Source organism: Emydura macquarii, unplaced genomic scaffold, assembly GCF_026122565.2.
Source record: "Emydura macquarii macquarii isolate MOO-44397 ecotype Brisbane River unplaced genomic scaffold, CSIRO-AGI_Emac_v2 contig_2994, whole genome shotgun sequence".
NCBI lineage: Eukaryota > Metazoa > Chordata > Testudines > Chelidae > Emydura > Emydura macquarii.
In genome coordinates this window covers 2519726-2536207 of record NW_027133131.1, presented here as the reverse complement: position 1 = coordinate 2536207, position 16482 = coordinate 2519726, and the positions used below count along the sequence as shown (strand labels likewise).

Sequence of the window (16482 nt, the reverse complement as noted above, 5' to 3'; positions counted from 1 at the left end):
CCTGCCCCCTCTCAGCACAGTTTGACTGATACCTTTTCCCTTCTCCCCTGCTGCGTGTTCCAGGGGGGCAGGGTTCCCTGCAGCCCCTCGCCAGCCAGTCCCAGCGGGGGCAAGATGCCATTGATCACTGCAGCCCCCTCTCCAGGCGGGGTGTGGGAGCGGCCAGGTCCGGGGCGGGAGCGGCAGCGGCCCCCCCTTTCCAGGAGTGGGTCTCACGCGCGGGCTGGATTCTTCCTCCTGGCTTTAATATAGGAGACACTGCCGGGGGGGGCTGGTTTCTATTCGGAGAGCCCCGAGCGAGGCAGATGGGCCCCGCAGCACAGCCTCCCACGCCGGCCGCGAAGGGGGCAGCCGGGAACCAGAGGGATCGAATTCTGCACTGCCGCCACAGCCGCTCGCTTCAGCCCGGGAGCCCCTCAAGCCCAACCTGCAGCCCCCCGCTGCTCCCGCAGTTCTCCCGGTGTCCCTCAACCCTGAGCAGCAGCTGTTCCAGGGGGCAGACCCACTAGACCCCAAGCCCCTCCCAGAGCTGGGGATGGAACCCAGGAGTCCTGCAGGGGGAGGGGTGGGATCTGAGCTGCTCCAGGCCCTGGTGAGGCTGTGGGGCTTGGGGTGACCCCAGGGGGATGTAGAGACGGGTGGGGATCTAGACCCCCATGTGAACCCAGCACATCTCCACTCCCTAGAGGGATGTGAGATCGGGGTCCCTAGAGGGATGTGGGGGTTTAGCCCCCCCTCCCCTAGGGATGTGGGGCCCACAGGTCCCTGGCTCTGCCTCCTATCTCCAGCCCCGGCCAATCCCCCATGGCTCCGGGAGCTATTTCAGGCTGGCCGGGCTGGAATTCACTGGCCCGTTCCCACGTGCTCCTCGCCCCCTCGGTGACGCACGTCCCTGCCCACGCGGCCGGAGCTGGCTCCTCAAGAACCCGGTGGCCACCCACGGGCTTAGGCCCGGGGAGGGGGGGAACCAACAGCCCCTGCAGCCCAGAGACGCTGCCTCTCACTGCTCCACTCCCTGTGCTGTGCAGCCGCTTCCTGCTCCGACCACTGGCCCACACTCCCCTCCCTCAGCCAGGGAGGGAACCCAGGATTCCTGGTTCCCAGCTGCCCCCCTGCCTTCCTGCTGTGACTCGCTAGACCTTCCCGAGCTGGGGAGAGAACCCAGGAGTCCTGGCTCGGGGGGAGAGTGGGGTCTATTGGTTAGAGTGGGCCACAAGTGTCTGGACACCTAAGTTCTGCTCCCAGCTCTGGGAGAGGAGAGGGGGGCTGGGAGCCAGGACTCCTGGGTTCTTTCCTGTCAGCAGAGTTTCCTGGGCCGTGAGCCCCCTCCCTCCCCCCCCCGCAAGATGAGGGGGGCAGCTTGGTTGGGGAGCAGAGAGACTCCCCCGCCTCTGCTTGTAGGGCAGCGTCCCGGCGAGCCCCACACGCAGCCCTGGCAAGCAGGGCTCATGGTGGAGCTGGTGTGGAAGGGGGCAGGTAAGCAGGGAGGACTCCCCCCACCCCCCCAGCTGGGGCTGCAGCCCCCCGACTGCCCCAGCCTGTCACGCTGGGGGGGGCGAACTCCCAGCCAGCGCAGCAGCCCCGGGGCGGGAAGCAAGCAAAGGCCCGGCCCAGTGAGCCAGCGAGTGCTGTGGGCAGTGCGTGGGTACGGCCCTGCCAGTTCCCTGAGCGAGAAAATATTTGGCATTAAAGTGCCGGGTGGGGGGCTGGGAACAGCAGGAGCGTCAAGAATCCCCTCCCCCGCTCCCTTCCAATGCCCCCTTTATCTCCCCCCTCTGACCCTTCTCCCTGCTGCCCCTCCCCCCCCGGAGCCCTTCCTCACACTCCTTCCCCTCCCCCCTCCTCTTGAGAAAAGGGGGGACAAGGAGGGTGGTGTCTGTGAAACCATCACGGTCTGTGCTCCCTGCCCGGGCGCTCGCTGTCAGCCAGCTGCTGCGTTCCATCTGAGAAGCAGCTGCATTTCAGCCCTGGGCGAGGGGTCCCCTTGCAAACAGCTGCCATGCCTCACTCCAGAGGTGGCTGCATCACAGCGCTGGGGGGGAGATCCCTGTATAAACAGCTGCTGTCCCCTTTTCCACAGGCAGCGTATTTCACCAGCAGACACAGCGATTCGGGTACAGAATTACAAAACATGGGAGTTTATTTGGAAGGCAGTTTGGGCTCCGGGGGGGGGGATGAAACGAGAGAAAGAAATTATTAATAATTACACACCTGGTTCAGAATAAAACAAAGGCCAATAAAAATAATACCTCTGCTCTACCGGACAGGCAGCTGGTCGAATGGAGAGGACACTGGCCTCCAACTCCAAGACCTAGTTTCTCTTCCTTGCTCTGCCACAGAGCTTCTGGGTGGCCTTGGTTAAGTTCCTCCTTCCAGCCCACCTGTGACTCAGTTTCCCTTCTCCCACCCCTTGCCCGTGGTAGGCGCTTTGGGACAGTGACTCTCTCCCCGCAGTGCTTGATCCTGAATGGGTGTGGCCCTAAATAATAATAATAATCTGTGTCCACACGCCTCCGCCACACCCCAGGTAGGGCCCTGCAGGGACCCCCTAGCTAATTTCCAACCCAGCCACAGGAGACGGTGAGTAACAGAGCAGGGAGCACAAAATATAGCGGCGAACGGAGCAGAGAGTGGGAGGGAGAGAAAGACGTGCAGACAGCATGCTCCCCGCCCATGCTGGGCTCTACAAACTGCCTGCCCTGCACCTTCCCCTAGAGGAATTACCCTCAGAGAAAAGCCCCTGCGTTTCAATTCCAGGCAGGGAAAAGCTTCGTGAATTGCACCTTGTGCCCCAGCCAGTCACAATTCTTTCGGTCCTGTGCCAGGCGGCACCGTGCTTCACAGCTGCATCTTCGGGGAGACGCTGCCTGCAGCAGCACAGGCTGGGGGAGGCTGCCCGGAGAGTATGATTCATGGCAGCGCCGGCTGCTGTTTGCTGTGGGGCCCTGTGTTTTTCCCAGCCTTGGCACGTCACGATCCCATGGGCAAGGTGGGCACGGCCGCTTGCATGGGCTGACCCTAACCCCGGCGCGTTGGCTGGTGGGTTTTACTGGACACCTGTGGCAGATGGCGCGGGATCACCCCATTATGATGGTAACAGGGACTGGGAAACCAGCTGGAACTTTATTCATTCGCTACATTGGAATGAGATTTGGGGAGAGGCGGGCGGGCGTGGGGCGAATTTAGGATTTGTCATATTGTGTCAGCTCATCGGCCCATCCCAGCAGTTTTGTTGTCATCTAACCACTAGGCCTGGTGGCCCCCCAGATGCTTGAGCGGACAAAAATCCCCATCCTGCACCTGGACATTGGTGCATTTCTACCCCTGAGCCCCTGCCTTCATCAGTTGACCTCCTGCAGCCCCAGGTTTCATTGCTCTGCCTTATTTTAGATTGTGGCACACTGTTGCATCTTGTTCTAGCCAGCAGCCGTGTCTAATCAGAGCCCGTCTTGAGACACTGCGGGGCTGAATGCAGAATAAAAGCTCCAACAGCCGGAAAACTGGAAAAGGCGCAGGAAGGGCATCACACACACACAAAATCCAGTGGCACAGGCTCTATATTATTTTAGCCCAAATTATCTGCATTTCCCCACTTAAAGTAAGGAATTGCGTAGCTGCTATGCTGGAAATTATCTGCCTCCCAAAGGCAGCGGACATTGCAGGCCGGGCTGGAAAAACAGCTGGCTGCTCCTCGTTGGGGTATAGAGAACCCGGCTTCTTCTCAGCTTTTCAGGGGCCACCTCTGCTGCTCTGACGGGGCCTAAGCGCCCCCCTGGTCTATGTCCGGTCGCCTGAGTGGAGTTTGCAGCCGGGGGCGAATGCGGCCCGAGGCTCTCCATGAAATTGTTCGGCGTCCCCACATGCAGCACCGCACGCTGGGGATCTCGTCAGAAAAGCTCACGGACCCTGGGGCTCCAGTAAAGGCTGGTGGACAGAGCAAAAAAACAGCGTGAGGGACAAGTCCCTGCTTTGATCTACTGGGATGATTTCCTTATTATTTGGCAGCAGTCTGCAGCATCTGGACTTGAGGCCTCAGCCAGGGACAGAGCCCAGGTAGGTTAGACGCTGTCCGAATACACAGGAAGACACAGCCCCTGCTCCAAAGAGCTTATTTAAGGAGCATTTAAAGGCCCCAGTTGAGATCAAAGCCCCACTGGACAGACACACTTTAAGAGGCCAAAGAGATCACTGGCTCAATAGAAAAGGGGGAAACTGAGGCACAGAGCAGGGACATGACCTGCCCCTGGCCACAGGGACAGAAGCGAGGTATCCTGAATCTCAGCAGAGCGCCCGACCCGTTGGCTCGTGGGGCCAGTGCTGATTACCTACGGCCCCGAGCCCACAGACACGCACGCACGTGCTTCTTTTCAAGTCAACGTGACTATGGTTGTGCACGGAGCTAGGCCTGAGTGTATTTGCCTGGGGGGGGGCTGCAGGAGCCTGGGGGTGCAGGGTGTGTGGGAGGAAGGAGGGGGGGTTTCAATCGGATGCGACGGCTGTATAGATAGCTTCAATTGTAATGCTATATATATATATACCGACTCACAAAGAGATGGATGGAGGGAGAGCCGACTCGTGCCGGCACCGGCTGGCTGATTTCTTGCAGGCGTCACAGCCCGGCTGGGGCTCCGGGATTGAGCAGTGCAGAGGGGCGGCATCCAGGCGAGTGCTTTGTGCGGATGGGGCAGCGTGGGAGATGGCAGAGGGAGGTTTCTGTGAGCAGCGGGGCAGGCGGGCAAGGCTGGGGGCCCGGGTGGACAGGGAGAGGCAGGGCTCTGAGGAGAGGCCAGGGGTGGGGGCAAGAAGCGTGTCCCCGATGCAGGGAACACAGGCAGGAGGTGGAAGGGCAGGGAAAAGGCCCTGTTGTGGCTGGACATGGATGATGCAAGAGCCCCTACAATAACAATCCAGCCCCCCAGAGGGACCCAACAATAACAATCCAGCCCCCCACAAGAGACCCTACAATAACAACCCATCCCCTCCCCCGACGAGGAACCTTCTAATAACAACCCATCCCCTCCCCCCACGAGGGACCCTACAATAACAACGCAGCCCCTCCCCCCACGAGGGACCACATGATAACAACCCAGCCCTTGCAAGAGACCCTACAATAACAAACCCTCCCCTCCCCCCACGAGGGACCCTACAATAACTACCCATCCCCCCCACAAGGGACCCTACAATAATGACGTAGCCCCTCTCCCCCATGAGGGACCTTCTAATAACAACTCATCCCCCGGCCCTGACCCTACAATAACAACCCACCCAGCCGCCGCAAAGTACGCTGTGATTTGTTGCTATGAGTATGAGTCTGTGTTGCTATGGGGCAAAGACGTCTCGTGATAGGTGGAGAGGCCTGTCAATCACCCCGTCCCTCGTGGGCGGTTCTATTCTATTCTGATAGGCTGGGGAAGCTGTGAGTCACCCTTGATTGCTGGGGCGGGTCTCCAAGTTGCCATGGGACGGGTTGGCTGCTGAGGGCCGGTCTAAGGGTTACCATGGGGCTGAGCTGTCCTGTGATAGGCTGTCTGGCTTGTCAGTCAGTGTCAAATAGAAGTAGGCGGAAGCCGGGCGTGGCCGTCCCCTGAACCGCTCTCTGATAGGCTAGGGAGAATTGTCGGTCATCGCGGTTGCTAGGAGACGATATCTACGTCACTCTAGACTCGGGTGCCCATAGGCCCGCGGCCCGCCCGCCTCCCCCGGTTGCTAGGGCGGGCTGGTGACGGCGCGGCCGGAAGTGTGGGGAGCGGCCATGGCGGGAGGGATGAAACCAGCTCCGGGGCGGCGGCGGCGGTTCCTGCGGACCTTGGTGCTGCTGCTGCTGGTGCTGCTGGGGGGCGCAGGTACCGGGGGGCGGGGCCGAGACTGGGGGGGCGGGACAGGGGCGGGTGTGTGTGTGTGTGTGTGTGTGTGTGTGTGTGTGTGTGTGTGTGTGTGTCAGTCAGTCAGTCAGTCAGTCAGTCAGTAGCAGCAGCAAACCTGGGGGGGGGGCCGAGACCTGGGGCGGGGGGCGGGGGGCAGGCCGTGGGGGGAGGGGGGAGGTATTGGAATACCGGGGGGCACACCCCCAAGGGACCGGGGGCAGGTATCGGAGCCTGGGGGAGACAGCCGCGGGGGGGGCGGCCCGCAGGCATCTGGAGTGCCGAGCCCCGGAGGGCGAGGGGGAGAGGCAGGTAGTGGGGGAGTGGGGGGAGGGGAGGCCGAGAACCCGGGTGTGGGAGTGGCCGGTGCTGGGGAGCTGGGACGGGAGCGGTTGAGGGGGGCCCAGGGAGTGGCGGCGCGGGGGGGGGGGGGCCTTTCCTGAGGGCACCCGGCGTGGGGCGCTGGAGAGCGGGCCGGGGGCTGACTATAGGCCCCTGGGGAGCTGTGATTTTTTTTCCCCCCCAACTTCCACTGGCCCCACCTGTGTGGGGAGGGGAGGCGGCAGGTAAAATCCCCGTCACCCTGCTCCGTCCCTTTCTGTCACCCCCCCCCCCACCCCCGGGGCTCCTTGTAATTTTGCGGTGCTGCCTGCTGCTCTGATACATTGCTGCCTCACCCCCAAATCCCAGCACTCTGTGCCCCCCCCCCCCCCCCCCCCCATTGCCAGCAGATCCAGGCTGTTCTTTGGGGCTCCCATGTGGTGACTTGGCGGGGGAGAGTTTTGTGGGCAGCAGACCCAGCTCAATAAGACTGTGAACCCCCAGGGATTTGGGGTGGGGGGTTGGCAGGGCAGTGGCTGCTAGGGCAGGAGGGGTGGGGGTGATACAGGACAGGGGTTGTGGGGCTGGGGGGGGGTGATACGGGGCAGGAGGGCGCTGGGAGGTGACATGGGGCTGGATGGGGTGCTGTCAGGAGCCCGTGAGTTACTTGCGATGCAACAGGCCAAGGGCTGGGAATGACCCAGGGTAGAGGAGGATGTTGCGGGGGGGGGGGCACTTGGTCTTGGTGGGGCTCAGGGGGGCTCTCCATGTGTGCACAGCACCTTGTGCAATCAAACCCTAATCCTGACCAGGTCCCCTTGGGGTGGCACCATAATACAAATATCCAATAATCCTTTCTAGTCCAAGCATCCCCCCTCCCTATAAACCGATTGATTTGTCTCTGCACTGGGTGAGCAGAGATCCGGGGAAGCGGGGGCTGGTGGTTGAGGCACTGAACTTGGATTCAGCTCCTGGATCAGTCTCAGACCTCTCCTCCCTCCCCGCAAGTCACTTGATCCCTCTATGCCTCAGTTTTGCAGCTGTCAAATGGGGATTTTTTTTTTTTTTACGTGGGAGGAAGTCTCTGTTGACGTACAGTGATCAGAAGCCATGGGAGGAAAACAGAGAATTTCCTAATATGTGATTTTTGTTGGCTTGTTTGTCTGGTTTTTTTAAAAATCACTTGAGCGCGGGGCTGGGGAGCTTAAAACAAAAGAAAACATTATTTAGATACACTATCCTTTATCTCCCATTCCTTCTCTAGTTTAGACTGTAAGTTCTTTGAGCAGGGACTGGCTGCGCAGCACCCAGCACGTCAGGGCCTCTAGGCGCCAGCCTAATGTTAGTCAGAGGGGCAAAACTACTTGCATACTTGGGAGGAAGGTGCCTTTCTGTGTTTTCTTCCTGGAATTTGCAGTGTGAACTTAGCATAAGAGACAAAACAACATTTCAGGCAGGAAGCAGAAGCTGCAGGAAAACAAGATAAGTCTTTTGATCTGTTTAGAAGACTCCAGAAAATTCCCATTTCAAAGTGCGGGGGGGGGGGGAGGGAGAGTTAAATCTATTGTTTTGTGTTAACCAAGAAGTTTGGAACGTGGTGGGGAATAGCACAAAAGCGTGTTAATTTTGTGCGTTGGAATCTCTGCTTCTGGACTCCACTCTTTGAACTGTGATTTATAAACGGAATGCTGATTCCTTCATGTGATAATCTCACTTCGTGGCTGTGTTTGAGCCTCTCTTTCTTGTGAGTGCCTGCAGACATGCCAAAGGTGCTGTTAGCTTCTGTGGGAGTGTTTGCATTTGTTTGACTGTCGGTTTAGTTCTGTCATGGGCTTAGCAGGCTCTCCAGTTCTGTCTGCCTTGCTTGAGAAGGGAGCAGGGTATCTGGTTGGAAATGCCAGTGTCACTTTTAAAGGTAATAAAATAAAGTATCTACCAGGAGGCAGTGTGGTCTGGTGGATTGGGGCACCAACAGGGACTTGGAGATCTGGTTCTGTTGCTGGGTGAGCTTGGGCAAATCACGCCCCTGCTCAGTGCCTCAGTTTCCCCATCTATTACTTGCCTCTTTTATGAAATGCTTTGAGATCTATGGATGGCAAGTGTTATAGGCGACCTTGGTATTATTAACCCCCAAGGATATATTATCACGACTGCTCTAGTGCTCCTCTGCTAAAAACTGGGCTGTGTTTAAAAGTGTGAACAGAGCTTTGCCTCGCACAAAGGGTTAACAAACATCCACTTATCCTTGTGATTAGCACACGTTGTGTAGCGGTTTTTAATGTAAGTCACACATATTCCCTACTAAAGATGTAGGTAGCTTAATGGTTTTTTTTTGTTTTTTTTTTTGCTCAGTTTAATATCTCCCCTCTTGGGTAATAACACTTTTCTATGAACTTAAGCACATTGGTAAATAGTTTAAAGTCACACAGCATTACTCAAACACCCACACTCTGCAGTGAAGCTAAGTGCCTGAGCCGTCTCCGTGGGAGATCCGTGCGTCTGTTGAGAATACACTCTCAGGAGCACGCATCCATGAAACCCTGGGGTTGGCTTTTTCCTAAGAAGGATGGAGGAGGAGACTAACTCCTTGCAAAGGAACTTATAGGTACCAAGCTGTTTATAAAACATGAGACGTTCAATGGAATGTCTTTTAAAGGAACACAGTGACAAATAGTGACCAAAAGTGATGGCCTTCCTTCTTACGCCCTTCTAGCTAATCAGAACGCCAGTGTATCGCTGTCCTCTGCCTACAGCAGTGCGGCGTTGTGACAGGGAAGGTAAACTGAGCTGTGGTCTCAGGCTGTAGTTGACTGTAAAGCTAAAACTGGCCTCGTTCCAGAACCGAAGATGAAAATAAGTGTTTCCTTCTCCCAGCTGAGTAAAAATGGTCCTTCGTTCATCTCACAAGTCGCAGCACTCAATCTGGGGGATTTTTTTTCAATGTTCTCTTCAGCCACAAGACATTGGAACTGAAGCAGGAACTAATATAAGGAAGTTCTGGCCTGTGTTATGCAAAAGGTGGCCTTAAACTCTGAATTTGACTTGCTGATGTGGTTGCTGAATAAATATCCCCCGGGCTGGGTCCTGCAGAGCCAGTGTGCTTCCAGCACAAGTGGAGGACCAAAGATACTGGGCTCAGAGCTGCTTCAGGAGAGGAGGGGACTGGAGGAAAATGTGGGGTTATTCCCAACTCCTCATCATGTCCAGATGGCCACAGTCAGACAGGATACTAGGCTAGGTGGTCTGGCTGTTCTAATGTAAACTCTAATGAGGCCTAAACTCTTCAGGGAGTGATGTGGGATGCACGTTGGACCCTGATTCTCCTCTCACGTTGGTGTAAATCAGGAGTCGTTGCATTGATGTCAGTGGAGAAGCACTAGTGAGATTAGAATCAAGCTCCTGTTTTTGGAACGTGCTGTGGAATTCATCTCTGGCTGGTGTTTCCCTTGACCTCGGCCTTCCTAGGACAGCTTGTTTGGTGCTGTTGGCATCACTCAGTGCATGCTGCCTAGTCTCGAGGGAAAACATTTGCTCTTGCTTTAAACAAAATTGCTCCCAGAGAATTCGTTGACAAAGCTCCATGGGTTCTGGGGCTGGGGACCTTGCCGTGGAAACCACCTGTTGCCTGTAGGAACGTTCTCTACTTTCTAAATCTTCACTTAAAAACAAACCACTCACAATTATTTCGCTCCCTGGTGAGTGTGAAGAAAATCTGCAGCAACATGAGCTGAATGCAAAGTGATGCTGCGATGCCTTCCTGAGTCTGCATACAGCCTGAAACTGCAGCTCAGTAACTTTTAGCGCAAACGCTCAGCTCTAGTGTCCATCTCCTGGTCTCAAACCACTTCCCCGGGGGCACCCATCATGAAGGCCAAATCCTCCGTCTTCTCTCGTCGGCACAGATCTGGAGCTCACTTATCGGCGCAGATGGGAATAGATGCATCGTGTCGGGTTTGTTACTAAATCCTTTCTTTCCCCCGTCTAATGAAGGTGGCAAGAAGCAGGTGACCCCGCTTGAAGAAGGGCAGGTGCACACTAGGAACACCTCGCAGCAGTTCTGTTACACCAACCAGGTGACCCCGAAATGGCACGACATATGGACCCGGATGCAGGTAGGAAACGGGGATGCTGCTGCCGAGCAAGGGCTGCATCTCACTGCTGCCCCGCCCCCACTATTTGCATTCAAGCTGAGTCCTAATGAAAGAGGCTTTGTTGGGTTTGCATTAACCAGCTAAAGAACCTCTAATCTGAAACCTTTGTCCCTCGTCTTTTCATCTCTGGTTGGGGAGTGTGCGGTAGCAACAAGATAAAGGGGCAGGATAAAAGCTTCATGCCCAGACCCCCTTGTCTGCATCTGAGTGATCCTGCTGTTGGGCTGGTCCCAGGTGTGCGCTCAGCTTTGTGCCTTGTCCTTCTCAGCCTGTTTATATGACATTAGCATCCAGAATGTGCTAGGCGCTGGGCAGGCACATGGGAACACGGTAATCCCAGAGGATGACCACAGTTGTCCTAGGGACGCGTTGTAGCGGTCATTGGTTTCAGGACTCCTAGGTTCTAGTCCCAGTTTTGGGAGGGAATGTCATGTAGTGGTTAGAGCAATGTACTGGGATCAGGAGTCCAGGGTTCTCTTCCCCCTGCTCTGCCACTCACTTGTGTGACCTTGAGCAAGTCACTTAACCTCTCTGGATCTCACCTGTGAAATGGGGATAAAACCTGCCCCAGGTGAGTGTTTTCTGGTTGGAAAGCCCTCTGAGGTGCTGGCTAAAGGGGACATCTGTACGGGGCTGTTCCTTACCACCCCCCCCCCCCCCGATGCCCCTTGTCACCGCACTCGACACAGCCCCCCTCTTTCCTGCCACAGCAGGCGCATGCAGTCCTAGTTTCTCTCAGTTGCCGCCCTGAGGCTGTGTCGAACGTTGGCAGACATGGCAAGTGACAGTGTGTCTGTCAGGGTGAGAGCCCCTTTGCACTGCTTCTCAATCTGTGGAGCGTCACGGTGATGTTCTTTGCATCAGCCTCTTCCAGATGGAGGTGGGGGGAAGGAATCCCATCAGAGAACCATGGTTTTTGTAATTTATTCCATAAAGACATCAAAGACAAAATTGCCTGACAAGGAAAGAATAAAATTCAGCCCATTGAGAGAAGTGTGTTAGATCAGCACTTACGGTTCCTTCCATCTGAGAGGCTCAGCAATTTTAACAAGGATACTTCAGTTCAGACCCCAGTTACAGATGGGAAAGCTGAGGCAAGAGGCGGGAAAGGGACTTACAAATGCATGCAAGAAACAAGTGGCAAAAACAGGAACACTCTCTAGACTTTCTAGCTGCTAGTCCTGTGCCTTGAAATCCTCCCTCATCCTTCAACTAGTCCCCTGAAAACGTCTCTCTAAATGAGACCAGCTCTTCTCGTAACGTACATTTTTAGAAGCTCCTAGCCAGGGTTCCTGCTGATAGTCTGCAGCTTAGACATGAAGGCGACTGTAGGCATCCAGGCGCTGGATGTGGAAGTCAGTTACCGACAACTGCGACATTTATTCTGTATTCTCCAAGCCCTTGCATGGATCTGTAAACGGGCTTAACTCTTTGCACATTGGTTTTTCTAACTGCTTCGGTAAACTAGCTGTGGGTACATTTCCAAAGTCTCCTACGTGACTTTTGATCGGTCTTGCACTGTAAGTCACGTAGGTGCTCTTTTGGAAATCTTACCCTGTATCTCTCAAAGCATTTCAGAGACCGTCCCTTCTGGCACCCCCACCAGATAAGCAGTGATTTTGTTGCCCTGAGACCGCAGCTCAGGGAGGGGAACAAACCCGCTCCATGTACAGCGAGCCGATGTTTGTAAAGCACTTCACAAAGTGCTAAGCAATGTTAAGCCATTAGCGGCACAACTCTGATCCCCGTCTAGTTTTGTCTCCCTCCTGCACTGGTTTAGTTGAAGATCGCATTGTGTCCACCCCTCCAGTACAACATGGCTGTGTGAGTACCTCTCCTCTCCCATCTGCAGATCCGAGTCGTCAGCAGCAAGATGATCCGTGTCACCCAGGTGGAAAACGAGGAGCAGCTGAAAGAGCTGGAGGAGTTCAACCTGTGGAACTTCGTCTTCTCCTTCTTGAAAGAGAAGCTGAACGACACCTACATCGCCGTGGATCTGTACAGCAATAAAACCTGCCTGCAAGTTGAGTTACTGGAGCCAGCCACCGAGTACACCGTTGTCCTCTTCCGGTGTAAGTTATGCTGGGGATCAGGCGGCCCTGCTCGGGGCTTCATAGGCCTGCTCAGGGAAGGAGTTGCAGTTCTTGTGACTTAGCTGGGGATGTGCCAGCTGCTCCGTCCTGCAGAGCAGGGTTCGGTTTACTGGGCTACTGCCCGGCTTGGCTTTATTGCCCCTGCTCTGTCGGATGCCGCATTGTTTAGAAGACCCCAGCTAGTCTTACACGGGGGTGTTGGATTGAGCGCCCTGAAACTGCCCCTTAGGCTGATGGGGGGAAACGGAGGAGATCTGAGGAGAGGCTTCAAACCAGGAGGGTGGCGAGCATGGTGAGTGGCACCCAGTTCTGACGGGAGCTTGGTGCTGCTGCCTCTGGCCTAGAACAGGCTCCTGGCAGTGCCAGTATCTCTTGGGAGCCAGGGGTTCTAGGATGGGCTAATGACATAACTAGTTCCTCCTTTGCTGGGGAGGGGTGTGAGTGGGGGGTATCCACACAACAGGGGCTCTATAAATCTCTGGATGAGAAGGCCGGTGCGCCCAGGGCCTGGGGTCAGTTTGCTGCCACCCAGAACAAAGCCAGGTTAGAATCCTCGATCTGAGATTGGCCAGGTTGATAGCAGCTTCTGGACCTCGGGGCTGTTTATACAGAGACGGAATCCATTGCCCCACTTCCAGACAGATCCAGCATGCAGGGGGGTCTGCCTCAGTAAGTGGTGCTGGGTGTATCCCTTCCCAGCTGCTCCCCACAGACGGCAGTGACTGTGCAATGCTTTGTCACAGAGTAACCCGGCCGGGGGCTTCTCTGATACCACCTTCTCTCTTTTAGGGTTTGACCCCAAGCTCTTCCTGGTTTCCTTCCTGGGCCTGCTCTTGTTTTTTTGCGGGGATTTGCTGAGCAGGTGGGTCGCCTCCTGCTGCCCGAGCTGTAAGGCCAGACAACCGTGCTGGGTGTGAATGTCAGCCTTGCTGGGTATACCTGCAGTCCTGTGCGTTTGACCTCCCCGATCTCTTTGTGTTAATGGTCTGATCCGCACGGCGGAGACCCGAACTCAGGGATGTTGCTGTTAACTTGCCCTGCTGTGCCCAGGTGCAGTGGGGCATCTGAGCGGTGCCCACCCCAGCCTAGCCCATGTCCCGCAATAGCTACCTAAACCAAGGACTCGTAAGATCCACAGCTGGTAGGCCTCATGCTAGATTGGCAGCTCGCAGTGTCCCTTTGCTCTGCCTGTCTGGCCCATCGGGTACCATCAGCATGGAGGCGGGTGTTTGACGCCTGCAGCGGAGTTGTGTGTATGAAACATGGTACCTTTCTGAATGTTCACATGTTGTGGGAAAATTGACAGCATCTCAGCATGTGACTTCCCTCTGTCCTGTCCCCAGGGAGCGGCTTCCCAGTCCTTGTTCAGCTACTGGGGTCCAGCAATTAAACCCGGGAGATCATCTCCTCAGACAGCAGATCCCTTTGGGGATGAAGGTGTACGGCTCCGGTCTGTAGCGCCAAGGAGCTTGGTTTTGCACAGGCCTCACTATTTCCAAGATACAACAAATGCCACCTTAGCTCCCTTCTGAACGATTCCTGAGATGGAAGGCACGGTGTCTTCCTGCTCAACTGAGTGTGTCAGCCTTGAGCTCTGTTCAGCATGTGTCCAAGTGGGCAGACCTCTCTTCCCCTGAAAACTCATCCCCTGTGTGTGATCTCTGCAGGAGCCAGCTCTTCTACTATTCGGCTGGGATAAGCATCGGCATGCTGGCCTCGCTGCTCATCCTCATCTACATGATGTCCAAGGTGATGCCCAAGGTGAGGGTGCCGGTCTGGTCTGGAAACGGGGGCGGAATTGACCACTCAGTAACTGGCTGGTTCAAGGACTCCGGAATCTCTTAACACGCTGAACTGCTGTAACTTGGGGATCTGGTTACAAGCCCTTGGGGAAACTCGTGAGCGTCTTTCAGTGCCCAAGCAGCTGCACTGATGCCCCCTGGGGCACGTGGCTCCGTTGTCTCTGCCCCTGTGTTGTCTACCCCTGCTCTGAGCAAGGCAGAAGATGGTTAAAACGTCCCACCAGGCTACAGCTCAGACAGCTGGTGGCGATGATGCAGCTGCATGTGCTAGTGCTAAAAACACCCCTCCCCAGCGTGGAGATGCTCTTGGTGTTGGGAGAGCTAGTGGCTGTTTGAGGAGGGTGGGGGGTTAGGAGAATGCCCGCACAGTATGGCTTATGTAGTACGGTAGCACCCAGCTGAGATCACGCCCCCTTGATGCTGTTGAGAGAGAGAGAGAGAGAGGGGGGGGGAGGGGGGGGCAGGCAGGCAGGCAGGCAGGCGGGGGGGGGGGGAGGCAGGGGGGGGCAGGGGCAGGCCCCAGGCTGGAGAGTCTGCAGTCTCAGTAGGCAAGGGGCGGGAGGGAAAGGGGAGGCCGAGGAGTGGAGTGACTTGCTCTGGGTCCCACAGCAGCTTAGTGGCAGACCTGGGAATGCAATCCAGGTCCAGTAGCTGGCCCCGGCCCACTAGGCTCTGCTGCTCCTTGACATAGGGCAGTGGTTCTCAACCAGGGGTACGCAGAGGTCTTCCAGGGGGTACATCAACTCATTTAGATATTTGCCTAGTTTTACAACAGACTGCATAAGAAGCAGTAGCAAAGTCGGTGCAAACTACAATTTCATACGGACAGTGACTTGTTTATATTGCGCTAGATGCTATAAACTGAAATGTAAGTACCGTATTTGTATTCCACTTGCTTGATTTTATAATTCAGTGGTAAAGATGAGAACGGAAGCCATTGTTCAGCAATAGTGTGCTGTGACACTTCTGTGTATTTTTATGTCTGAATTTGTAAGCAAGTCCTTTTAAGTGAGGTGAAACGTGGGGTACGCAAGACAAATCAGACTCCTGTAAGGGGTACAGCACGCTGGACCGGTTGAGAACCACTGACCTAGGGGAATGATCTGTCTGGCAGACGGCCTTTCCCGGGGTGAATGTCAAACAGCAGCGGTTCGGCTCAGGTAGACACGCAGCGAGAGCGCTGTGTATTTAGAGCAAGCGGCGATCCCTTCGTGGTGCCCTGGCGTGGAAGCACCCGTCTTGTTCTCACGTCTCTCCATCTGCCCTAGAAAAGTCCCATCTACTTCATCCTAGTGGGCGGCTGGTCCTTCTCCCTCTACCTCATCCAGCTGGTCTTCAAAAACTTGAGAGAGATCTGCAAATCGTACTGGCAGTATCTCCTCGGTGAGTGTCTCGTACCTGTCTCTGCCTTAAGCCGTCCCGTCCCGTTCATCGTTGCCTCTGCTGGATTCCCTCTCCTCTGCTCTCTCTGCCCTCTCCCAGGGTACGTGCTGTTGGTGGGCTTCACCAGCTTCGCCGTGTGCTACCGGTACGGCCCTCTGGAGAATGAGCGCAGCGTCAACCTGCTGACCTGGACCTTGCAGCTGCTGGGCCTGCTGCTCCTGTACTCCGGCATTCAGATCCGGCCCATTGCCCTGGCGCTGGTCGTCATCGCCGTCTGCACCAAGAACCTGGAGTACCCCATCCAGTGGATCTACGCCACCTACAGGTGATCCCAATGCTCCGGGCGGGGCTGCGTCTCACGGCAGCTGCTGCGGCCACGGGTTCTAGTCCAGCCCCTGCGGGCGGGGAGGCACTGGACGGTAAAGCGAAAGGAGTTCGGTCCAGGCTTAGGAGCCGACTGGCTCTGTTAACCAGGCTGGGAGGAGATCAGCACAGCTGTGCAAAGCATGCACGCCATAGTGCCCAGCAGGGCTCAATTACAGTAGGAGAAGGGGGGCCGGAGAGGGGAGTTGCCAAGCCAGAGTCCCGGCCTGTTTTTGGCTGATGGGAGATTTGATTCTAGGCCTCAGCCTGTTCAGAGATGAGCTGCAGGCACAGCATGAAAAGCAGCTTAGCCCAGAAATCTCCTGGGTGCCCCTGCTAACCTGGCAGCTGGGGCCTTGAGCACAGCCCTGCCTCTGCCTTGGACTCCCGGGCGAGGGAGGAATCAACGGCATCAAACTTGAGCCGGGGGGCGGGGTCTAGCCACTGTGCGTGGACGTTCAGGGTTGGACTTGATCCGAGGGGTCTCTGTCCAAGGGCGGGATTTTCC

General features: G+C 56.1%; 1 protein-coding gene across 1 annotated transcript in view; it reads left to right on the top strand.

Moving 5' to 3' along the window:
- Nucleotides 1-5715: 5715 nt before the first annotated feature.
- The window catches only part of NEMP1 (nuclear envelope integral membrane protein 1), a 16964-nt gene continuing 6197 nt past the window's right edge, over nt 5716-16482 (top strand). Inside the window, exons 1-7 of the mRNA XM_067529683.1 lie at nt 5716-5843; nt 10173-10294; nt 12186-12405; nt 13216-13288; nt 14094-14187; nt 15497-15611; nt 15711-15936. Coding sequence (XP_067385784.1) covers nt 5753-5843; nt 10173-10294; nt 12186-12405; nt 13216-13288; nt 14094-14187; nt 15497-15611; nt 15711-15936 — 941 coding nt within the window. The 5' untranslated portion in view covers nt 5716-5752. The remainder of the gene's footprint in view (nt 5844-10172; nt 10295-12185; nt 12406-13215; nt 13289-14093; nt 14188-15496; nt 15612-15710; nt 15937-16482) is intronic.